Genomic DNA, 26,173 nt, shown 5'->3' with positions numbered 1-26,173 from the left:
TATACTCAACTTATTAATTAAAAAAGATTAAACTAGCCTTCAGGAGGAGTCTTAAAAAGCAGCTAAACTTTTTGATGAGACAGGAGTTAATTAGGTTACTTTCAGAGAGAACAAATCAAATCATTTGCTCAAAACACCCTGTCAGCATGTGAATTCATCTGATTATTTACCTGTAGGCTGAAGATCCGTAGCAGTTTTGGGGGAGACAGTTATACTCAAAATCAAACTTGGTATAAGAGGGGGCTAAAGGTGTGGCTCAGTAGCAGCATGCATGAGGCCCCGGACTCGATCCCCGGCACTGCAAAAAGAAAAATAAATAAAAAATAAAATTGATATAGCAGACACGTAGCTGTTTTGGCTGATACTAACATGGACCCTTAAAGATTTTCCAGCCAGCTGGGTGTGGTGGCACACGTTCATAATTCTAGAGACTAGGAGGCTGAGGTAGGAGGATTGCAGGTTTGACGCCAGCCTCTGCAACTTAGTGAGACCTTGTTTGAAAATAAGAAACAAAATAGGGCTAGAGGTGTAACTTGGAGGTAGAATTTCCCTGGGTTCAATCCCCAGTATAAAAAAAAAAAAAAAAAAAAAAAAGGATGCCAGCCAGCCAGCCATTGTGGTGGTACACACCTATAATCTCAGAGATGCAGGAGATTGAGGCAGGAGGATCACAGGTTTGAGGCTAGCCTAGGCAATTAAGGCAAACTCTGTCTCAATAAATAAATAAAAGGGTGAGAATACAGCCCAGTGGTAGAGCATGCCGGGTTCAAAATCCAGTACTGTGTGTGCATACACACACACACACACACACACACACACACACACACACGTCTCCAGCCCAAGCTCTCTCATGGAGACCTGGGCTACAGATTCTGGCTCACATCTGAGCGCCGCGGGTCACTTCACCCCGGACCTTGACTTGGCCCTGGTTCTGCCTGCGGGCTCCTGCAGACCCAGTCCTCCCATGAAGGAAATTCTGGTCAACCTCTTCAGTTTCTAAAATCATGTTAATTTCTTTCTAGCTATGAAAATGAAATAGACGCGTGGTACTAAGTGTGCCCAGTTCAAACAAGTAAATATACAATTACAGTAAATCTACCACTCAGCCATAACTAGTATTTACATATTGATTTATTTTCTTTCAAGAGGTGTGTGTGTGTGTGTGTGTGTGTGTGTGTGTGTGTGTTTGTGTGTGTGTGGAGAGAGAGAGAGAGAGAGAGACTTAGTAACTATATTTTTATAGTTGTGATTATGTCCTACTTACATTTTTATGGCCTGACCTTATAAAAGTAATATGGATGCAAATGAAAAGTTAGACTCCACTGAGGCCCAACACCGCATGTCAGAAGCCACCGCTTTCTTTCTTTGCTTGTTTTGTGGTACTGGGGATTGAACCCAGGGAGAGCCTACCTCTGAGCTACATCTCCAGCCCCATTTTATTTTATTTTGCAACGCTGTCTCCAGAGTCTCACTACTTACTGAGCCTGTGTTTGAACCCACGATCCTCCTGTCTCAGCCTCCCAAGCACTGGACTTACAGGTGCAACCGCCACGCCCGGCTAGAGGCAACCGCCACTCTTGACTGTGTGATTTGTAGCCCTTCTGGTGGGTGAAATCGTTCCAGGTGATCGTCCACTTTAAACTGGATCCCGGCCTCCTCCTTGTGACTGAAGAGAGGCCCCCAGCTGCCTGGCCGCAGGCCGTCTTCTTCTACCTCCCGGCCTCTGCCAATCGCGTTTTTATGCTTAAATCTTCGCGTGCCTGACTTTGTCGCGGTACCTCATGCACCTTCATCTTGATTTCCTTATTAACCTCGAGCCGTAGCTTCTGCCCTCCCACCAAGAAAGGGGAGGGCCTTTGCACTCCTTCCTTTCCGAAAACTTCCTTGCCGCCGACCTCACCCTTCGGTGCTTATGGTGCCATTGCGCTCTTTTCTCTGGGTAGAACTGAAATTTTCATAATTTGACGATTTCACATTCAAACGAAAGGATTTGTGTTTATAATCCTATGATTATGTAAATGTTATTCATTGCCCAAACAAGCAAATATTATGTCATTAACCCTGTGACATTGGTAGGAGAACTATAAACAATGAATTGGAGAGAGAAGTCGGGAGGAGGTGCCCCCTCTGTACAGCGCTGGGCGTGGTGGACGTGCCTGAGATCCCAGTACTTGGGAGGCTGGGACAGGAGGATCGCAGGTTCCAGGTGAGTCCCTGCAACTTAGTGAGGCCCTCGGTAACTTAGCAAGATCCTGTTTCCAAATAAAAAATAAAATAGGTCTGGGCGTGTGGCTCAGAGGTATAATGCCCCTGGGTTTAAACTAACCCAGTACCCCCAAATAATAGTACAATCAGCCCTAAGATTCTGCAAAGGATGAGTTCCAGGATCCCCATGCCCCGCCTCGTGGATGCCCAAATCTGCCAATGTTATGTGCCATATATTAAACAGCATAGCATTAGTATAATAACCTAAGCACATCTCCTCAGATACTTTAAATCATCTCTAGATTTCTTCTGATACTGAATGTAATGTAAACGCCAGGTAAACAGTTATCACACTCTATTGTTTAGGGACTAATGACAAGAAAATAAAAATGCTATGAGTTTTCAGTACAGACGCCTTTTTATTTTCCCCTTGAATATTTTCAACTTGTAGTGGCTTGAATCCTCAGGTGCGGGCTCCACTGCGACAAAGGCATCAGGATTGGATCCTGGGCCGCCCTCTCCTCCACGGCCTTGGCACACCGGTGGGCCTGGCAGTTCGCTTCCTCCCCGCGCTGGGCGCTGCGGCGCCACAATGACTCCTCCATGGGTCTGCCAACTGCACCTCCTGAGCTGGCCGCAGGCGCTCTCGTTTCTTGGATTCCTTTTTGCCTGGCTGAAGTCATCCATGGAGTATTTCTCGTAGGAAGTACCTAGGTCTGGGGAACTCTAAGCTCCTATCTTGATCGGCTTCGATTGGGCATAGATTGCTTTTTCCCTTGAGGTTTAAGAGCCGGCTCCCTCGTCGCCTTGGATGGGGTGGCGTGATGCAGGCTCATGCCCCTCTCTCACTGTTCACGGGAAAGCACCCCGCGCTTGCCTCCCCAGGCCTGGGCTGTGCTGTGCACCGTCTTTGGAACTCTTACAAGGTTTGGCCTTCTTGTGGGTCTTTTTACATATCCTGCTTCTCAGCAGATAGGTCTTTCCCTCACCAGCTCCAGCAGTCTTTCCTCCTCCTCCTCCTCTTCCTCCTCCTCCTCCTCCTCACCTCCTCCTCCTCCTCCTCCTGCTCTCCTTTCATCCTCCTCCTCCTGCTCTCCTTTCCTCTTCCTCCTCCTCCTCCTCCCCCTCCTCCTCCTCCTGCTCTCCTTTCCTCCTCCTCCTCCTCCTCCCCCTCCTCCTCCTCCTTCTCCTGCTCTCCTTTCCTCCTCCTTCTCCTCCTTCTCCTCCTCCTCCTCCTCCTCCCCCTCCTCCTCCTCCTCCTCCTCTTCCTCTCCTCCTCCTCTTTCTCTCCTCCTCCTCTTCCTTCTCCTTCTTCCTCTTCCTCTTCCTCCTCTTCCTCTTCTTCTTCCTGTTCCTCCTCCTCCTCCTCCTCCTCCTCCTTTACCTACTCCTTTTTTTTCTCCTTCTTTTTTCTTCCTTTGTGGTACTGGGGTTGGAACCTACCATTTTTCATTCTTCATTTTGAAACAGCATCTCACCGAGTTGCAGAGGGCCTCACTGAGTAGCTGAGGCTGGCCGTGAACTCTTTCATCTACTATCTCCCTTCCCTACCTCGTTCTTTGTTCTCTTATTCTGAATTATTAGGTAAATGTGGCCCTCTGTTTACAGACTAAATTTTTCTCTTTGATTTGGCAAGTATTAACTCCCCTCAATTCTTTTTATTTTTGGGTTGAACCTAGAGGTATGGGAAGACTCCTATCTCTGAGCTACATACGCCTCCAACCTTATTTTACTTTTTAATTTGAAATAGAGTTTCACCCTGTTACCATGTACCCTGGCCTCTAATCTGTGATCCTCCTGTCTCAGCCTCCCAAGCACTGGAATTACAGGCATGCACCACCGCTCCCGGCTAATTTCCCTGAAGACTCCATCTCTGACTGCTCATTTCTTTGGTAGCAGCTTCTGAAACACTGTATTACATTTCTCTCAAGGCTCTTCTTCGAACAGAATCGTGATGCCCGTTACTGGGCTCACCTTCTCTGTCCTGCTCTTTGGTGACGCTGCTTTGCGTCCAGTGTCTGGCAATCCGTGCCTGGCCCTGGGCATTCCTGATGTTTCCGAGTGCGATGTGCCAGTAAGTTGATTTCAACACCAGCCTCTCGGGGATTTGCAAAATTCTTTGGACTGATGATGGTCCTTTCCTCCTGTAATATTCAATGCTTATTTATATTTATAAATATAATTATTCACACGATTAAACGACAATTATATATTTAAATATAATAACCACCTGTATATGTGCGCTGATTCTGTGTTTTTGTTCTTCAATACCAGGGTTGTGATGGGATTTCAGGAGTGAACAGTGTGTTTGGTTTTCCATCTTGAGATATTTTTTTAGAGTGAACAGTAGATTATAAAGATTTTGTAGGAGTCATTAAAATTTTAGTAAACATCATCGGTACACAACATCCTCTGATGTTAATGCCCTTTGCTTATTGATTTCTATATTTGTAGATATTATTTTTTCTTGTTTTCTCCTTTCTTTTCTTGTATTTCTTTCCCCATCTTAAATACAACATACCAGTCGGGCGTGATGGCACACGCTTATAATTCTAGTACTTGGGAGGCTGAGACGGGAGGATCCAGGTTCAGGGCCAGCCTCAGCTACTTAGTGAGGCCCTCCACAATTCAGTGAGTCCTTGTTTCAAAATAAAGAATAAAAAATTGGGCTGGGGGTGTATCTCAGAGGTAGAATGCCCCCAGGTTAAATCTCCAGCACCACAAGCAAGCAAGCAAGCAAACAAACAAATAAATAAATACATAAATAAATAAACAAATACAAGCAACATGACATATTTTGGTGCACAGTTTTGTATGTCAAATAGGTTAAAACATAGAGAGTTATTGAGTCAATGGATGAAAACCATTTTCTATCCTTTGTGGTACTGGGGATTGAGCCCAGGAGAATTCTACCTCTGAGTTATACCACAGCCTGTTTGATTTTTTTATTTTGAAGCAGGGTCTCACCAAGTTGCTGAGGGTGTTGCTAAGTTGCTGAGGCTGGCCTGGAACCTGTGATGCTCCTGTCTCAACCTCCCAGGTACTGGGATTACAGGTGTCCAACATCACACTGGCTCCCTTTTGTTAGATTCTCGGTTCCTAATTGCCAAATCTGTTTTGCTAAATTGTTGTTTCAACTACCACAAAGTACCAGTCCTGTTACATTTTTGCCAGCGTGTCAAGAACAAAAACAACCCCTGCCCTTGACTCTCTGACATAGAAAATGCAGATAACAGCATCTCTCTCTCTCAAAAAAAAAAAAAAGGTATTTCTCTGGTTGCTTGTGAGATCAAATATTGCATTCATATATTAGTTCTTTGTATTCTTGGTTTTGTGAAATGTTTGTTCCTGTCCTTTTTGTGCTCCATATATGCCTATTGCTTTGATTTATAAGGTTCATTCAGAGTTGATGTTTTTATACTGGCAACACTATTCACCTCTTCCTTTGTAATTCCTTTTGTTAAACTTTGTGTGTATGTATGTGTGTGTGCATATATTCTGAGCTGTGTGAACAGGATCTCACTAGGTTGTTGAGAGCCTTGCTAAATTGTCAAGGCTGGCTTTAAATCTGCAATCCTCCTGTCTCAATCGCCTAAGTGTGAGATTACAAGTATGGGCCACCATGCCTGGCTTAAGCTTTGTTTTTTTTTTTTTTTTTTTTTGGGTGGGTTCTTTTTTCTTTTTGGTTATTTATTTATTTTTATTTATTTATTGTACTGAGGATTTAACCTAGGGGCATTCTACCTCTGAGCTATACTCCTAGCCCTATTAAATTTTTAAATTTTTGAAACAGGGTCTTGTTAAGTCGCCGAGACTGGCCTTGAACCGGTGATTCTTCTGCCTCATCTTCTCATGTGCTGGGGTTGTAAGGATTTACGGCCATGCCTGGCAGTCTGCTTCTTTTAAAGTCTCTCATTTTTATAAGATACTACCCTGAGAGGTAGAATTTCTAGGATGCTCTTCTTTCTCGTTTTAATGACAGCATCTCTCAGTGAGTTTCCCAGTGAGGTGCTCATTTCTTTGGGGTTAGGAGAATAGAGAAGGAAGAAATGATACTTTCACTGTGTCTGTTGAAGAGAACGACACCGAGTTGCCCCTGGCCCCAGGGTCTGGCAGGTCTTGTTGGAGGCAGGGTGGGCATCACACACCTGGTGGTGTAGACAGCAGGTCCCTTCCTCATGCTCCTGCTTCCAGTGACTCAGGACACAAGTGCCCCGCTTGGAAGATTTGCAGATTATTAGCTATCACACTAGAATAACACTCAGAAAATGGGCTGAGGCATTCGATCCTCCTGTCTCAGCCTCCCAAGTGCAGGGATTACAAGCGTGCGCCAGCATGCCCGGCTGAAACCCACGTTTTTGATCACATGGGTGAAGTGACTCCTGGTGGTCTTCAAGACCATGGCTGAGCGGGTATTTCTGGTCTTTTCTGAGGCAGCCCTCCAAGAGTTCAGTTGCGTTTAAACACAGTTGAAGAGCCCATCAGATTGTGCAAAAGTTGGCCGAAATAATTTCAAAACTTCACAAAGACTATTTAAAACATAGATCTATATCTACCCTTATGAATAATGAAGCCCGGCCTAAATCTGAAATGAGATGGAAAATGACTGCAGAAAGCTTTTGTGCCACAGTAAAATGTGTGCTTTATTTTGGGGAAAGTTCTTAAGAAAGTTGTCAAGAATAAGGAAGAGCCACACACTTTGTCATAAACAGGCAGTGAGCCATATTTTCTGAGCTTTTGAGATGGCTGGATGTTGTTGGCTACGCCACTTAAGATAACATTTGAACAAAAATTGAGAAAATTATTGCTTTTCAAAAGAAAGTCATGCTAAGGAAAGGGTCTTTCTCAAGAGTTGATGTATTGGAATGGTTTCAATCATGATTATGTGGTTTGGTTGCTAAAAGAAATGTATGCATGCCTGTCATCCCAGTACTTGGGAAGCTGAGACAGGAGGATTGCAGGTTTGAGGCCAGCTTCAGCAATTTAGTGAGATCCTGTCTAAAAAAATAAATCAAATAGAGCTGGGGGTATACCTTGGAGGTAAACTGTCCCTGGGTTCAATCCCCAGCACCACAAGCAAACAAACAAATATGTAAGTAAATAAATAATAAATAAGCGACGTGAATGTGTTATCCAGAAACCCAAATCCGTGAAGTTCAAAAATCTGGAAATAGAGTTTGACAATGTAAGAACTTAAACTTAACAATTTAAGAATTAAAACTTCAAGAAACTTTCACCTAAAAAGATTAAAAAAAAAACCCCATCTTTTTTAGACCCATTTGTTAAAAATTTTAAATGGCAAAGCTTTTAATCATTGTGCAAAGTCATCAATTGACATTCGGGAAGGAGAAACTTTGCATTTCCAACGTCAGCAAAGGCCTGGGCAGGCTCGTCCCAGGGGCCCAAGGCACGAATACTGTGACGAGGCAAATACCACTCATGACATTTTAAAATTTTATTTGGATCCATGTCATTTTCTGATGTGATTTTTATTTATGGCAGACTATAAAATTAAGAGCAGCAAGAAACTCAACCTAAAACCAAAATTTTAGGATTTTCAGTAAGTGTGAATGATATTAACTTGTATTGCTTTTGGTAAAAGCCCAATTTCTGTATTTTGTAAGAAAAATACTTCATTTAGATTTTAAGATTTCTCAGTCTAGAGTTGCATGTAGAATTCCAGACACACATTAAATTAGCCTTCATAGAATAATATCTACCTTTTTTCTTATCCTCTTTGTTGTAATTTTTTTTTGTCCACGTAATTTATCAGAGGCTTAGAAAGTGTCTTTAAAGTCTTCAACAATTGTTTTCTTACTTTTGGAAAAATTTAAAACTTCTTTAACACATAACATTACCGATTTATGGGACTATGGCGTGATATTTTGATACATGTATACATCTTGCAATGATCAAGTCAGGCTCATTAGCTTATCTACCACATTGGACATTTGTCATCTTTGTGGTAAGAACATTCAAAACCTTTCTTCTAGCTGGGCGTGTGGCTCACGCTTGTAATCCCAGCATTTGGGAGGCTGAGACCTGAGGATCGCGGTTCGTGGACAGCCTCAGCTAATTAGTGAGGCCTTCTGCAACTCAGTGAGACCCTGTTTCAAAATAAAGAATAAAAAAAATAGGGCAGGAGGTGTAGCTAGGAGGTTGAATGCCCCTGGGTTCCATCCCCAGACCTGCAAAAAAACAAACAAACAAACAATAAAACCTTTCTTCTGGCTGTTTTGAAACATATGTTACTATAATAATAGAGACTACGGTATAGCTGTAGTCACCAAAGGACCACAGAACTCTAGAACTCACTCCTCCTATCCACTTGTAGCTTTGTACCTGCTCCCCTTCTCCCTCTCCCCTTCTCTGGCCACCGATTCCGTGGCTCTATTCTCAGCTTCAAGGAGGCTAACATTTTAGATTCCACATATAAGTGAGATCATGTAGTATTTGTCTTTTCTGTGTTGGCTTATTACTTTAACCATAATGCCTTTCAGTGCTACCTATGTTGCAGCCGATGACAGGTTTTCATTCACTTTTGTGGCTGAATAGTATTTCATTGTGTGTGTGTGTGTGTGTGTGTGTGTGTGTGTGTGTGTGTTGTGGTGCTGAGGATGGAACCCAAGGGCTGTATGCATGCTAGAGCAGCACCCTACCACAGAGCCCTTCCTTAATTTTTTTTTTTTTTGTGGTACTGGGCATGGAACCCAGGGGCATTCTACCTCCAAACTACACCCCAGCCCTATTTTTATTCTTTATTATTTTTTTTAAGCAGGGTCTCACTGAGTTGCAAAGGGCTTCACTAAGTAGTAGTTGAGGATGTCTGCGAACTGCAATCCTCTTGTCTCAGCCTCCCAAATACTGGGATTACAAGCGTGCACCATCATGCCCAGCCCAACAAAAAAATTCTTTTTGTGGTATTAGGGATGGAACCCAGGGACCTTTTACCTTTGAGCTACACCCCCAGCCCTATTTTTTATTCGTTATTTTGAAACAGGGTCTTACAGAGCTGTGAAGGGCCTCACTAAGTAGCCGAGGTCGTCCACAAACTGTGATATCTGCCTCCCAAATGCTGGGATTACAAGCGTGCGCCACCACACCTGGCTCAACAAAATTTTAAAGTCAGTGTTTCTTTATATTTAAGTTATTTTTACTTTATACTGCTGTGATATATGGTACATCAGAGTTTATGACTAATTACTATTAGTTTGAATTTTATACTTTTTAAATATAAAATGACCTTCAGTGTGCTTTCAATGCTTTTTAGTTTGAATTATTTGAAGTCAAAACATTTTTCTTTTACATTTGCCTTAACACAGGGGCATTCACCTCCGAGCTACACCTCCAGCCCTATTTAGTTTAGTTTTTAATTTGAAACAGTCTTGATAAGTTGCTGAGACCAGTCTTGAACCTTCAGTCCTCCTGTGCTAGCCTCCCAAGTACTGGGATTAAAGGCGTGCGCCAGCATGCCCGATATCTACTTGTGTTCATTTGAGTGACCCCTGTCAGATGGGGATCGTGCCACTGTTGTGAAGGGAGTTAAGTTTTGTTCTGTTTTTTTGTGGATGACCCGTGTCCTCTACCTGGATGCTCATAGAACTTTTCCTCATCTTTGAAATTCAAAAGTATCACCAGGATACCTGTTTCTGTCAGTGTGTTCACTAAATGAATATGGATTCCTTTCCTGCTACAAACATAGACATGTTGGATAAAATATAACAACAATTTGAATGTGTAGCCCTGCCAGTCATTGGCCTGCTTGTTTGCAGACTTATCTGCCTACCTCCTGCTCTGGTCTGCACTCTAAGAATTCATCCCTGCAAAGTACGTTTCCAGATTCCACGGCCACAGGCTTCTGGCTGATAGAGGCAGATGGAGGTGCCAGCAGGTGCATCAGTAGGTGCTCCCTCTTCAGTGGTCCCCGATCTGAAGGGGAAGCACAGCCCCTTCTTCCAAGGTTCCGCCTCCTCTTGCCTATCTTTCTTTGTCAAACCAAGTTGGAGATTCAGTCAAAAGCCCCTATGAATCAGGCTTCTAAGCCAAGGAATTGATGTCAAAACTAGTCCTCAGCTGGGGAGACACCCAGGGCACCATGTCATTGCAATTTCCAAGTAAAGCAGCACCTGCTGAAGATACTGCTGGAGTCCCTCTCCCCTCCCCCGTGTATTAGACCACAAAGGGAAAGTCAGGGTTGGAGCCTTCAGAAATGGAGCTAGTAGGATCTCAATCTGAAAGAAAATATGACAACCATTAAAAATGACTAAACGGTGAAAGAGGGAATAAAGTTTTGAAAGATTCATACTCGGTGAAATATGAGGTAGATTTTTAAAAGGATTAACTGCTAGAAATAAAAAGTGGCCATTAAAATGAATAATTCAGTATGAAGGTTAAAACACAAGTTAAACAAAAACTGAAAAGTTGGGCACAGATCTGTAATCCCAGTACTTGGGAGGCTGAGGAAAGGAGGATCACAGGTTTGAGGCCAGCATCACATAGTAACCTGGCAAGACCCTGCTTTGAAATAAAATATAGCCCAAGATGTAGCTCAGAGGTAGTGTGCTCATGGGTTCAATCCAGGTTGAGTACCTCAAGCAACCAACCAACCAACCAACCAACTGAAAAGTGAATTTGGAAATAATTTTGAGAAAACTATAAGACATAGATAAAATATGAAAAAAAATAAAAAAGTTTAAGAAACATGGAAGATTTAATAAGATAATACTCAAGGTTTAGTTTAAGACCTGATAGCCGAGCACTGTGGCACATGCCTGTAATCCCAGTACTTGGGAAGCTGAGACTGGAGGATTGCCAGGTGTGGATTGCCAGCCTCGACAACTTACTAAGGCTCTCAGCAACTTAGTGAGACTCTGTTTCAAAATAAAAATAGGGCTGAAGGTGTGGCATGGAGGTAGAGTGCACCTGGGTTCAATCCTCAGTAATACACCCCAAACAAAAAATATGCAGCTTTACTGTATCGTACAATAAATATAAGAGTTTCCAAAAGAAAGAATAAAAAGACTTGGAAGGAGCCTATAGTTGCAAATATGACTTAAGAATTGTCCAGAACTAGTATTAGCAGGTGAACAAGTATAATATTAGACATATCACTGCAACAAGGCATCTTTGGAGGACTATAAGAATAATAATTTATCATTCTCTGCTAAGTTAAACTATAATTCTAATGAAGTTGCAATAAAGACTGTTTTCAAATCTTGTCATTTACAGTTCTTTTATGAAAGAATTGCCACTTAATTCCCTTCATTAAAAAGAATTTTATGTAGAAGAGCGTCCCTTGTAAAACAACAGAGGAGAGAAATTGGTTGTTAAGAAGCAACAATATTGACAACAGCATTAATAACTAATATTTGGTTATTTAAATATTTGGTTTTAAAAAAGAAAATTGAGCTGGACTATTGGAAAACTATAACATGGAAGAACAGATCAATGAAAAAGTAATAAACGACCCAGTAGATGAAAAGCGTGTGTGTAGAAGCGGAAATCAGAATAGCTAACGGCCATATAAGAAGGTACTTAAACTAGCTATTAAGGGAATCCAATTAAGAAAAATGAAACAGTCTGATAATTTCATGTCCTGACAAGAACCTTTTGTGAACAGCTGTGTGAGTGTGCCATCTTGGAACTAGATCTTCCAGCCCCAGTCGCACGTTTGGTGGTGACCATCCCAATCTTAACCGCAGCCGCTTGAGTTCCCTCCCAACCCCTCCAGGCAATAATCAGCCTCCAAACAGCTGCTGGCTTCTCATCTACTGAACTTATGAGATAATAAATATTTGTTGTTTTAAGCCACTAAGTTTAGGGGTAATTTGTTATAGAGCAAGAGAGAATTAACCCAGTGACTTTGAAGAGCAATTTGCTAAAACCCAACCAAGGTGAAAATTCATATACTTAACCGATGAAATATTTTACCTAGGAATTCAGTCCAGAGAAATTTCTGCAAATATATAAAAAGATACACAGGATATTTCAGTGTAGCATATGTTTCTGTCAATTGGATGTTCGTCTTCGTCTATTTTTTCTATAACAAAATACCCGAGGCTAGGTATTTTATAAAGAAAACAGGTTTATTTAGCTTTCAGTTTTGGAGGCTGAAAGTCTACAATTAGGCAGCCCCATTTGGTTGGCTCTGGTGAGGACCTTCTGGCTCTGTCACAACATGGTGGATGATGTTACGTAGCAGGGATGTATGTAAGAGTGTTGAGAGTGTTCACATGTAGAGAGAGGAAGCGAGAGACCAGGGAAGGTCCAGGCTTACTCTTTATAACAGTCCACTCTCTCAGGAAGACACCAGCAACTACTCCAAGAGACCAGCATTAATCCCTTGAGGAAGGTAATTATGACCAAGCCACTCTTACTGGGTCCCCTCTGTTAATGGTCCCCACCACCTTTTAGTGCCATTACATTGGGACCAAGGCTCTAGCACCTGAACCTTTGGGGCTGTGGACCATATTCAAACCATAACAGTAACGGATACATAAATTGCAATATGTTTGTACAGTGGAAGACTACTGAGCAGCTAAGAATGAATGAATTAGGGGCTATATGTATGGATTCGGATGAATCTCTCAAATCCAATTTAGAGTTAAAGGTGCAAATCGCAAATACAAGTTTATGGTGTGAGACCATTTATGTAAATTTAAGGATAGGCATACAATACTACAATATAGTCTAGACAGTTACCTCCAAATGTAGATAAATTTTAAAACGTGAATGGGAAAGATACATTCCGCCTCCAGAATAGAGTTGTTCCAGTGGACGGATGGAGGAAGGTGGAGGAGGAGAAGAGGTGGGCAGAGCTTCAGTGTAATATGTTATTTCTGTAAAAATGTCTAAGGAAATAATGCAAGATATTCATGTGTATTAAACCCAGGTGGTGGATACATGGGGGTATTATATTGTTGGCTAAAATTTTTCTAGGTTTGAAATATTTTTGTTGGTATTCACGCAGAGTTCATTCTGCTGTTGATTTTGGATTTTTCTTTTGTTCACAAAGACCAGTCCTTTCCCCAGACCCATTTGCCTCTCAGCCTGTGTGTGTGTGTGTGTGTGTGTGTGTGTGTGTGTGTGTGGTCTTGGGGACTGAACCCAGAGGCATTCTCCCTCTGAGCTATAACCCCAGCCCTTTAAATTTTGTTTTGTTTTCTTTTGAAACAGGGTCTTGCTAGTTTGCTGGGAGTCTTATTAAGTTGCTGAGGCTGACTTTGAACCTGTAATCCTCCTGTCTCAGCCTCCCAAGTACTGGGTTTACAGGTGTGTGCCACCAGGCCTGGCCTATTGCCTTTTCTTTATATCTTGATTGATATTTCTTCACCTTATGCTGATATTTTTTTAAGAATTTGCATTCTTAGCCAGGCGTGGGGGCACACGCTTGTAATCCCAGCATTTGGGAGGCTGAGACCTGGAGCATCGCGGTTCATGGACAGCCTCATCTACTTAGTGAGGCCCTCTGCAACTCAGTGAGACCCGGTTTCAAAATAAAGAATAAAAAATAGGGCAGGGGGGTGTAGCTTGGAGGTCAAATGCCCCTGGGTTCCATCCCCAGACCCACACACACACACACAAAAAAAAAAGAATTTGCATTCTTATTTGTTTACCAGACACCCCACTTTCTCACTCTTTTTTTTTAGGATATAAAGCAGAAACTTCATAAAATCATCTTCTTTGTTGGATCTTACCATTGTTGGCAGTATGCTTTGGCTCTAATTTTTGAGACTTCATCCTCTAATGAGGCAGAGCTTTTACACGGACCCCCACGCTAATGTTTTTCGCTTACTCATTCTTGTCTGATTTGAGATCTAGCCAAACCCAGTGTTTGCCAACTGGCATGCCCCTGCAGGATCTTAACAAGGGAACAGAACTATTTTATAAGTGCTTAGCTAAATGCCCAGTGTCTAGCTGGCACTCAGCTAGGGCATCTTTGCTAGACTAAGATGGGATCTTCTTGTCCCCAAGCTTAGTGCTTGGACTCTGAGGAGCAGATACACATTTCTGGGTTATCTGAAGATTTCTGCAGCTCTTCCTTAATCAGAAGCAATGCATAAAAAACAATAATCCCCACAGGTCATTCCTCCTGTGGCCTGTCTCACCGAACCTGTGCCGTTAGCTAGTTGCACATCTTCGTGTGCAGGGCTCCCGCCTGCCATTCCTAGCCACCATGCATACTGGGAGCCACGATCCGATCTGTGAGCAGCCGTAGGCAGGAAGCGGCTGCTTCCCAGCGGAGGTAAGGATGGTGGGGATTTGACCTTGGCTTCTTTACTAAAGCAATTCCGACACAGTCAGAAGTCTGATTGCTTGATCCCATGGTTGATCATCCCCGAGTCTCTGAAATAGAAGACAATTTGCTTAGATAAAAATGTCATCTTCTTATCCTTTTACTCTTGAGTTCTACTATTTTGCCTCTGACTTCAGGGTTGTACCACTGATAATCCATCACTCTAATCCTAGTCGCACCCATTTAATGAAAGTATCTTCTGCGCATCGACACTGGTGTTATTGGGAATATCATTATTTTTATATGCCCTCATGGGGCATTTGGCAATGGCCCTATCATGGTTGGCTGGGCTCTTTAACGTTTAGAGTACAGGATCAATCTTGCCCCGTGTGTCTGGTAATTAGGAGACAGCAATCTCTGTCAAGTCTTGAGTAGATGTCATGTGCCCTCTGGGCACTCTGCAGAGAGCTCGAGCGTCAATTGAAGGCTTTCAACTACTTTCAACAGTTCATCTAAGACTTCTAAAATGCCTCAAGTTCTTTAAAAAACTTTCAGGGACAAGTTAAAATGCACTTCCTGAGATGTTTTCCTTCCTCTCTCTTGGTGGTCCATTACCAGAAATCTATGCAACTTAAATCAAGTACTTTAGAGCAGTGCTTCCCAAATTACTTGTGAGGAAGAGCTAGTGTATGTGTATATGTGTGTATATATATATGTGTGTGTGTGTGTGTGAATTATATACATGTATATATATATACATATATATATATATATATATATATATATATATATTAGTTTCAATCCTTTGCAGACTAATACTTTTTTAAACTACAGTAAGAAAGAGTAACCAGGAAAGATAAAATTAAAAAAACAAAAATAAGCCAGATGTTGTGGCACATATCTCTAATCCTAGTGCTTTGGAAGGCCGAGACAGGAAAATTTCAGGTTCAAAGCCAGCCTCAGGAACTTAGGGAGGCTCTCAGCAATTTAGAGAGACCTATTTCCAAATAAGGCTGAAAGTAGAATGCCCCAGAGTTTCATGCCCAGTACCACAAAAACAAGTGCATTGATGCTGGGGGCCAGTGCCATAAAGTGCTATAAAGCTTTCAGAACTTTCTCTTACTTCCTGTACTTAATTTCATGACAGACAAGAAACAAATGATGTATGGCAGAAGTGGTCCACAGATCACACTTTGAGTAGCACTGCTTTAGAGGCTGTGCAAGACACTTTTTACTACTATTACTACTACTACTACTACTACTACTACTACTACCACCCAACAGTACGTGCCTGGGGCTTTGACATTACAGGCAAATAAAATGGACGGTGTATTACTGTGTGTTCTCCAAAGGAGCAGTGTGTGTGTGTGTGTGTGTGTGTGTGTGTGTGTGTGTGTGTGAATTAAGAGATTTATTGTAAAGAATTGGCTCATGTGGTTATAGAGTCTATAGAGTTCTGTGATCTGCAGTCTACAAGCTCAGTCAAGGCCCAGGAAAAGCTGCTGGAGTAGTTCTAGTGTGAGTCTGAAGGTCTGAGGCTCGGGAGAGCTGATGATGTGACTCTAACTCAAGTCTGAGGCCAAAGCTGGTATCTGTCTGTCTTTGAGCTGATATCCCAGCTCCCTTATCCCAGGCATCTGACACACACACAGTAGTACACACACCAGACAGCTTTTCCTGGATGCTCACCTTCCCCCAGGTCCAACTGACCCTCTGTAACTCACCATACTTTATTTTCAGTCTAAACAACCACGCCTTCCTTCCATCCCTGTATCCTGCTTCATAGAATCTGTACCAAATAATGGCTGATGATACTTCCTGAGCATGCGCCTGGTTCTAATTCCCATGCTTTCCATACCATATCTTACTTAATATTTTCCAACACGCTACTTAGTGTGTATCAAAACCCCAGTGTTGCCAGGTGTGGTGGCGCACGCTTGTAATCCCTGCACTTGGGAGGCAGAGACAGGAGGATGGCCCAGGTTCGAAGCCAGCCATGCTGGCTTAAGAGACCCTGTTTCCAAAAATAAAAAAGTATAAAATAGATTTGGGAGTGTAACCCAGAGGTAGAAGGGCTTCCAGGAACCCCAGTACCACCAAAAACAAACAAACAAAGAAACAAAACAAAACAAAACAAAACAACAACAACAAAACCCCCCAGTGTTTCAGAGCAGGAGCCTGAGGTTTACAGAGCTTAGATAACTTACCTGGCTAATGAGGGCAGACCTAAGATTCAAATCTAATACTGTTTGACCAGAAAGTTCTGGTTCTTAACCATAAAACCAGACTGCTTGTCTTAGTTCGGTTCTGCTGCTATAACAGAATACTTTACACTGAGTAGTTTATAAACAATAGAAGTTAGTTCTAGAGGCTGGGAAGTCCAAGATCAAGACACCAGCAGAATCAGTGTCTGGTGAGGGCTGTTTTCTGTTTCCAAGATGGTGCGTTGCTGCTGCCCCCACGTGTGCTGGGAAGTGGAAGGGAACAGGGTCTAGTGAGCTCCCTGGAATCCTTTTATAGACTGTGGATCCCATTCATGAAGGTTCTTTCCCCTGTGCATTAATCACTAAAGGCCTCACCTCTTATTCATATCATGTTTGGTCTTAGGTTCCAGCATATGAATTTGGGGGAGATGGGAGCACATACATTCTAACCATAGCACCACCTTACATAAAACACAGAAAGAGTGCTTCTATGGCAAAAGGGCAATTAAATACTGTTTTCCAATGGGTAAAATTGTTGGTGGAAATACTTGTTTTTAATTGATTGCTCCCTATGTAAGGATCCATATTTAAGCTTTGGTTTTAGAGCCAGGGTTGTCTTTGCTCATGGAATTGTGTATTTCTCTTCTTAGCCAAGGAGAGAATCTTAAAGCTTGGGTTTCCCCAGGCAACGTGGAGTGAAATTTAGTCCTTAATTGCAGCAGCTGCTTTTAGCTTACTTGGGATAATGTTCTTCCCTTTCTCGTAACATGACTTTATTTATCTATATGGATGGTTCAATTGCACATGTTTTCTTTCCCACTGAGCTTTTTGGGTGCAGAGAGTGAATGAAGCGAATGTGTACCTAATTTTGTAAGCTGCTTTTTTCGGAAGCAAATTATGTTGGTACATCAAGTGGGATTCAGTTGCAACCAGTTTTCTCTGCAAAGTACTCAACATTTATCCTGTGGCTGACCTGGGGTGTAGATTGGACACATTCCCTCGAGAATAACTTTATTACTTGAGCTGTAAAAATTTATGGGGTGGATCCAGAACTCCAGATATTCAGGTAAAAGGTGATGACAGGAAGCTGTTCAGAAAATGCCGAGAAGTTGGGGCGATTAGTAGTGGTAAGAGAAGAAATATTTTCAGCTCCTGTACTGACCTTGCTGGGTCTTGCTCCAGGCCTCAGTATTAGTGAACGTCCATGCAATTGTCTTCTCAAGGTTACCAAGACTTAAACAATGGTTAAGATAATAATAACTGACCAGGATAATTGGGTGATGGAGTTAGTACTGAGGACGAAACTAAAATCACACAGGAATCATTAGCCAGGACACATTTCTTATCCCCTGGACCATGGGTATCAACTCATGCTTAAATGATCACCGCCCATGGCTCCAGAAAACCAAGAATGGCCTAATTTCTACCTAATCCTAATTCATATATTTAATCCCCTCCCCCCCCACCTTTGTGCTACTGGGGATTGGACCCAGGGATATTCTACCTCTGAGCTATAACCCCAGGCCTATACTATTTTATTTCTTTTGAAGCAGGGTCTCACAAAGTTGCAGAGGGCCTTGCTAAGTTGCTGAGGCTGCCAGTGGACCTGGGATCCTCTTGTCTCCGCCTCCCAAGGACTGGGAGGATTCTCCCTTTGAGTCCCATTTGGTCTGAAAATTAACCTGGAACAAAGAGGAGATGGCAATGGAAGCGTCCTTCCAAGGGAAAGAGTCTTGTCTTCTATTTCTGTGTAAGGATAGACTTGGGGAAGTCTGACTTATAATTAGCCGAAGACATACCTCTCATCATTGCCAAGTGCCTGCATCCTTCGTAATGAGCATCCTGCCACTCGCGATTGGCCTGTGGATGTACATTTTGTTAGTTGTGGCAAGAGTGAAGGGAGGTGGGGAGGCTGACAGTTGGCTCCTGCCACAGCCATGTGTCTGTTTTACTTTTTGGGGCCCGGAGCTGTCCCAGTTGTTATGATGAGTGAACAGTGTCTTTGATGGAAATAGAGAAATCAGGAAGTGCAGCCCATTTCGTAGGAAGATAATTAATTCGTTTTTAGACATCTTGAGTTTGAAAAGAGGGTTTGACATCTGGGTGGAAACGTCTGGTGCTTAGCTGAGGCTTCTTAGTTGGAAGAACACTCAGGAGGCTCGAGTTCTGAAACTTGGTGCTTCACTCCCTGGCTTTGTGCTTGTGACTCGGCTATTTTGCATTTAGGAGCTCCACTGCTTGGTCTGTAAGTCAGTGGCTCTCACCTCAGACAGGGACATGTAGGTATGTCTTGGACTTAAGGGAGCTAGAAAGAGGTGGTGTCCTGCTTCGTGGTGTCACGGGAAAGATGACAGGAGCCTGTGCCTTGGTCCCAGACAGTATCCAGCGGCCATGATCAGGACAGGTTGATCTCATCAGGATTGTTCTAATGAGTGTGGCTTGAGGGGCAGCGTGGCTTGGGCATCCTGAACAGCCGTACTCAGAGACTCGCAGTCTGTTGTCTGTCTTTTCTTGTACATTTATACCTTGCCACTGAGGAAGGCCCAGAGCTTTTGCTCACTACAGCTAACTGTACAGATGAAAACTTTAGAGCCCAAAAGGACTCTGCAAGTGACTTATGTAGAGATCTCCCACTGTGTAGGGAGAAAGCTCAAGGAACATTTCTCTCCCATAAAACCTGTGGCAGGGGCCAGGGATGTGGGGCACGGGATGTGGGGCACGCCTGTAATCCCGGGACTTGGGAGATGGGCAGGAGGATTGTAAGTTTGGGATCTACTTTAGCAACGTAGTGTGGCCCTCAGCAACTTAGTGAGACAGTGTTTCACTCCAAATTAAAAAAAAAAAAATAAAGTAGGGCTAGGGCAATTGCACAGAGGTAGAATTCCCCTGGGTTCAGCCCTCAGTAACTCCCCACAAAAAAAATCAACCCTGTGGCAGGGAGGCCCTCAGCTCCTACGTGGCCTGGATGCATCTGGGAGGGGGAGATCACCCCTTCTAGCGTGGCAGAGCTCACTCGGTGCTGCAGAGGTGTTCTCTACCACCTTCTCATCCAGTCCACGTGCTGCCTGCCCATTGGCCTCATTCTGCTCAGAGGGCCAGCCATGCTCATGGCCCCTTTCTAGGTGGGGAGGCAGGTGTGGAGTGTTTAGTGGCCCATTTGACAAGATGGAGAGCGTGACTGAAGGGTGCAGAGAAGAGCTGAGATCCCGCTGCCCTGGAGAGGATCACCTTTCTAACCCCTCTTTCTGGTCTCAGTTTGTTCTTCCATTCTCCATATGGCCCTTCTTTTTCTTCCCTTTTACCTTGGCCCAGTGCCTTCCATGGGCAGAACTTTGTGGGTATGGTACTGGAGATGGAACCCAGGGGCATTCTACCTCTGAGCTTTGCTCCCAGCCCTATTTTTAAATTTTTTTATTTGGAAACAGAGTCTCACTGAATTGCAAAGAGCCTCACTAAGTAGTAGCTGAGGCTGGCCACGAACCATGATCCTCCTTTTTTTTTTTTTTTTTTTTTTTGGTGGTACTGGGGATGGAACTCTTTTATCTCTGGGCTACACTCCCAGACCATATATCCATATATATATATATATATATATATATATATATATATATATATATATATATATACACACACACACACACACACGGTCTCTTAAGCCAGTGAGGCTAGCTTTGAACCTGCGTGATCCCCCTGTCTCAACCTCCCAAGCACGGGGATTACAAGCATGAGCCACCACGCCCGGCCATGATCCTCCTTTTTCAGCCTCCCAAATGCTGGGATTACAAGTGTGCTCCACCACGGCTGGTTTTAAGTTTTAAGCCCTGGAGGTGGCCTTTGGGATGCAGGGGTTTTGCCTGGGAGGTTTGTGAGTGTGAGGTAAGGGATGCTTTCATTTGCTGTGAGGATGCTGGATGCTCTGGGGTCCCCGGGTACCTTGAGGCACTGTTTCCCTGCCCAGCGGGTCAGGTGTGATTGCCATTTCAGAATGCACACTCACAACCACTTGTGCGAGCCAGCATCTGCATCTCCATCAGGATCTCGAGATGGAGGCTGGGATGCACACACACTAAGAGCTTGGGCATCTCCCGCCTGCTCTGAGAACTACATGAGTAGAACACCGGCTTTCCCCAGGAAAAGCAAGGTACTTGGATCCCCACACAATCTCAAACAAGACCTCCAGTTCCTGGGTAGTCCGATGCTTCTGGCATGTCAGTCTCTCCTTATGAACACTAGAGAATTTTTTTTTAGGCCAAGAACAGGAGAAGATTGTATTCTTCTTTGTATGAAGAGGCGGTTTGGTGATGACATGGTGTGTATGGTTTTACAAGGACACTGTGGTCCAAATGCATAATCAAATGGGAGACATGAAGGAAGATGTCAAATGAAGAAAAGGTACATCCTAAGATCCTGTGGGAGCTGCTCAGGCCATCGAGACCCTGGGGATAGTCTGACTTTCCCCTCTAGAAATGTTATTGCTATTTTGGTAACACTGGCCATCTGAACATCAGGCTGGTCCTGTAAGGACAGAGGAATGAATAAGTGATGTTATCTTTTTCTCCCCTCTCTCCCATTATCTCGTGACTAGGGAAAAGATGCCGTTCCACCATGTGACTGCCGGCTTGTTGTACAAGGGGAATTACCTCAACCGATCTCTCTCCGCTGGCAGCGATAGTGAGCAGCTGGCTAATATCTCCGTGGAGGAGCTGGATGGTAAGGAGCCAGTCCTGGTTGGGAGCGTGACCACCCCAAGGGAGGCTGGTGTGGTTACTGGGAAGCCGAGAGAGAGAGCACTGGTCTCCAGCCACCCACTGGCTGCTGTGGCCAAGGCCGACCCTGGCATGATGGGAAAGAGTTCAGAGATAAGATTTTGCCAAAGTGACTTCTTTATGTGTGGGATGGACCTGGTAGCCTGCAAAATCCCTGGCGGGCATTTTTGTTTCCTTGGATACTGATAGGGGAATGGGCTTCACATCTTTTAAAAGGTATTGTCCAGTTTACAGGGTCTTTATCACCAATGGAGTCCATCTGCAGGGGAGGTTTCAGCCCTGTTAATGGCTATCTCTTGACTTGGGGCCATGGTGCCTTGAACACCGGCCCAGATCAGAGTCATCTGGAAGCGGTGTCCAGGTGGGAATGGACAGCAATTAATTTAATTGCATCTGTTCCTTTGTAACACAGTACAGCTCTGGGTGTTCAGGACATGGGTTAAGGATGGGATTAAACCTGGGAACATGATGACCAAATTCATCCTTAGGACAGTGTCCTACTGCATCCTGGATGAACCAACCCCCTGATCAAAACGTAGAGAATTAGGTTGATTCAGAAGATGCATCTGCTGACAGCGAACCAGAATCAGTTTCCCCTTGTGTGTGTGTTTGAATGCCATATTCCTTGCAACACCATTTTACGGCATGAAGTTTAAATTTGCTTCTTATAGAGAGAAGTCAGAATTGCCCCCAGACGACCCACATATTTGCTGGTAGCTGTCATGGTCTAAGCTGTTGTGCTATGTAAGTGCACATGGATGGGCATCGTTTCTCACAGGGCTTCATTGGGCCAGCGAGGCCAGGCTTGCTGAACATCGGCCAGGGGAGGAAGGAAACAAGGAAGACAGGTTGCAAGAGCTTTCCCTTCTCCTGGCCCTTATGTTTGTGTGCTTTGAAGGTTTGCCCATTTTCATGGGTGAGTGGTCTTATAAATGAGACCCAAGGGAGCTCAACTGCTCCTAACAGGAGTCAGGACACAGCACCATCTATGAACCAGGAAGCAGGTCCTCTCCAGTCACCCAAACTGCTAAAGCGTATGCTGGAAGCATACTCACCCATTTCATGGGGGCTCTGGCCTCCCGTCACCTCCCCAAGGCCATCACAATGGTGATTAGATTTCCACATGGGAATTGGGGTGGGAGGATGAACATTCAGAATACAGCAAGTATATTTGGGAGGTAAAGCAAGGCCTGGGTGTTCTCCCCATCTTTGGGAGTCAGTGCTTGCAGTAGAGGTGGTACATGGTGCTGGGGTGGATTTTGACACGTGTTTATTTGAGTAGACCCCCCACTAGGCTCAGTCACTTGCTAGAGGAAGGATGGGGAGCTTCCTATGCAGGACCTGAGCATCCTGGCATGGGAACTGGGCAGAACTGTGGATACCTATAGATAGCTTTTGGAGAGGTTGAGGTTGCTGACCAGATGAAGTTAGGACATCATCGCTGGCTTTCCATGTGCCCCTCCCCACTCTCAGCCTTGCCTAGGATATTCAGGAGATGATTTCTCTGAGATTTCTCAGAGCAGCAGCCTCCTCTCTGTTAAAGCAGGGCTCTGGACAGGCAAGGTAGCACACACCTATCATCCCAGTACTTGGGAGGCTAAGACTGGAAGATTCCAGGTTCAAGGCCAAGTTCAACAATATAGCAAGACTCTCAGCAACCTAGTGAGACCCTGTTCCAAAAGTAAAAATAAAAAGGGCCAGGGGTGTAGCTTGGAGGTAGAATGGACCTGGGTTTAATCTCTAGGACCAAAACAAAATAAAAAACAAAAGGTGGGTTCTGTGAGCAGGCTACCACTAGGGGCAGCTTTTCACAAGGGCAGGAGGCTGATTTCAGATCTTCCCCTCTCTCTAATTGCAGGCTCCTGGCTCATACGCCCTCTGCATTCTTGGACAAGCAGCATCACACACAAGCTGCTTTTACAACCAGATGCAGATAGCATAGTGGGGCTGAAACACCTTTTCAGTAGGTAGAGAAGCAGGGAGGATTCCAACCGCCTCCCAAGCTGTGGTAGGGGTCCCTGTCTGAGGGCAGCCAGCACTTAATGGCCTGAGGCAGGCTGGGGACGATGATGTGTTTGTCCTTCAGGAGGGTAATCCAGGCTCTCCGCTGGAGAAGGGCCATTTATTTTCTGATGGAAGATTCATTCTCTGTATTTATTTATTTATTTTGCCAAGGCGAACACTGAGTTATGACTCCTCTTGCTTTATTACAAGTGTCTTGGGGCTCCAGGCAGGACAGTGCAGATGTGTTCTGAGTATAGAGCAGGCAGGCAGGGTCTGATCAGAGAGTCGTTTCTGGTGGCCGTGGATTGGACCTTGGGGAAGCCAGCAGCTCCGCGACTTCGTCTGCTTGCCTTCTCTTGGGCTGCCTCGTGTCTAGCTGATACTAAAGGTCTGCTGCTCAGGGCCACATGTTCATCCTCAGAGGACGGTGGTGTGATGCAGGGAGTTGGTGTGTCAGATGCTGATGGGGTTTGCAGCATCTTCTCTGGCCAGTCTACCCTGGACACAGATGCTAGCTAAGTACCATCCTCATCTGCTGTCCACCTCCTTAAACTATGGCAGCTTCAGCCTCCTGCTTCTGGGTGGGCACAGGGAGAGCTTCCCCACCTGGCTGTCGTTTATTATCAATGTAGATGGAGGGGCCAAAGGCACTAGTGGATTAATGGTCACCCCAGAGTATGGCATGAAAAGCACCCCTCACCTCCTAGACCACCTCTGGCTATAATCCACTCTGGTGAAGTTTCTATTTCTTCTCTTTAAACAAAGCTTGGGAGGGAATAATGAAAAGCTACATCAAGTTGGTCAGACTGGAGCTAGAAACCATCCAACCCAAAAAACTCCACCAGGATGGATTGATGGTGGCAGGTATTGACTCATTTGTTCATGCCTGTTGATTAGTTGATTTTCTGTTACTATAACAAAATGCTTGAAGCTGAGGACTTTATAAAGAAAAAAGTTTCCTTCTCTCATAGTTCTAGAGATTTTAAGGTCCTGGTGCTGAGAGTTTGATCAATTCTAGTGAGGACATTATAGAGGGTGGCATCCCAATGGTGGGACATATGGGAGAGGGAAAGATCACATCGTGAGATTGAAAGCCAGGGCCCGACCGCAAAGGGGCCAGGCATGCTCTTTTATAATAACTTGCTCTTGAGAACTAACCTGGGTCCTAAGAGAACTACATCAACCCCGCCCTAGGGATGACCTACCTACCTCCCAGCAGGCTCCACCTCTTAAAGGTCCACCACTTCTCACATAGTCAGACTGAGAACCAAGCCTCCAACACACAAATGCTCGGGGGTGGGAGAAAAAAACACACTCATCCTTTCATCAAAGGGATGTTTACTCAAATGCTTTTTAGGTGAAGGAGGAATACAAACAAATGCAATATTCATTGTCTATTGCCAAGGAATTTGTGATCTGTCCTGGGAATTTATATATATTCAAAATTTATTAGCAGTATCTTATACTTTTAGAGTATAACATGTGAGGTTTTTTTTTTAAAAAAAACATATGGATTATAGTTTTTTGTGTGTGGTACTAGAGATAGAACCCAGGGGAGCTCTACTACCCCAAGCCCTTTTTATTTTGAAATAGGAGCTTACTAAGTTACCGTCCTCTGTCCTGGAACCTGCAATCCTCCTGTCTCAGCCTCTCAAGTACTGGGATTATAGACATGGACCACCATGTCTGCTGAATTACAAATTTTAAAAAATAGTTTTCTCAGTGATATGTATTGAAAAATGTTATGTCTTAATCTCAAATTCACTTCTATCTGAAGTTCATTCATATTATTATAGTGGTCCACTCAATACACAGATACTACATTTTTAATTCATTCTGTTTCTGATAGACACTTGGGTTGTTTCCAGTTTGGAACTATGAGGATTTAACCTGATCATTTTCATTTTTATTCAGCTATGGTGTTTGGGTAGCCATCCTCATCACTCTCTCTTCCTGTCTTACTGAGACATTATTTTAAAATTTTCTCCTCACCTTTTGTCTTATTGAGAACAACTTTTCCACAGTGTATAAAAATCTCATTTTATGTCATAAATTATGTACATATATTTATATATGTAGGTATATAAAAATACTTTTTCTCCAAATCTTCCACACGATGATACCTTTATTTTGCACGAGAAGATACATATATTTTTTGAACTTAGGATTGAACCCAAGGGCATTTTATCTCTTAGCCACACACCTCCTCTCACCAGCAATTTTTAATTTTTTAAAATCTTTTTTTATTGATTCATTTTAGTCATACATCTTAGTGGGATACAAGGCGGTAGAGGCATACATGCACACATCCCTCACTTACTTTTCCCCGGTTCCTTCCCCATTCTCTTCCTCTTCCTTCCTTCTCATGTTTGGCTTAGTGATTGACTGTAATATATTTGTGAATGTACATCATGTACATTAGGGAATTTTCCCTCTTCCTCCTACCGTCCCTCTCAGTTAGGTCTCCTTATTTGCTAATTTATATTTTCTCCTCCTTTTTCTGGAGTTCCTCCCATGACCCATTTCTTCCCAGCTTCCAGATATTAGGGAGAACATCCGATTTCTTACTTTTTGTGACTGACTAATCTCACTTAGCATAATGTTCTTCAGTATCATCCACTTCTCTGTAAATGACATGATTTTGTTCTTCTTTATGGCTGAGTAAAATTCCATTCATCTGTTGATGGACATCTTGGATGGTTCCATAGTTTGGCCATTGTGAATTGTGTGGCTATCAACACAGATACTCATGCTTTAGT

At 43.7% G+C, this 26,173-nt stretch overlaps 1 protein-coding gene across 1 annotated transcript in view; it reads left to right on the top strand.

Moving 5' to 3' along the window:
* CALN1 (calneuron 1) overlaps window positions 1–26,173 on the top strand; it is a gene marked incomplete at both ends in the record, with an annotated part of 508,467 nt that overhangs the window by 94,441 nt on the left and 387,853 nt on the right. Inside the window, one exon of the mRNA XM_080704208.1 lies at window positions 21,230–21,354. Within this exon, the coding sequence (XP_080560334.1) occupies window positions 21,230–21,354 (125 nt within the window). The remainder of the gene's footprint in view (window positions 1–21,229; window positions 21,355–26,173) is intronic.

The sequence above is a fragment of the Muscardinus avellanarius genome, assembly GCF_963383645.1.
Source record: "Muscardinus avellanarius genome assembly, chromosome: 10".
NCBI classification, from domain to species: Eukaryota; Metazoa; Chordata; class Mammalia; order Rodentia; family Gliridae; genus Muscardinus; species Muscardinus avellanarius.
Note: the sequence above shows the minus strand (reverse complement) of the source record. Positions and strands in the feature narration are given on the sequence as shown.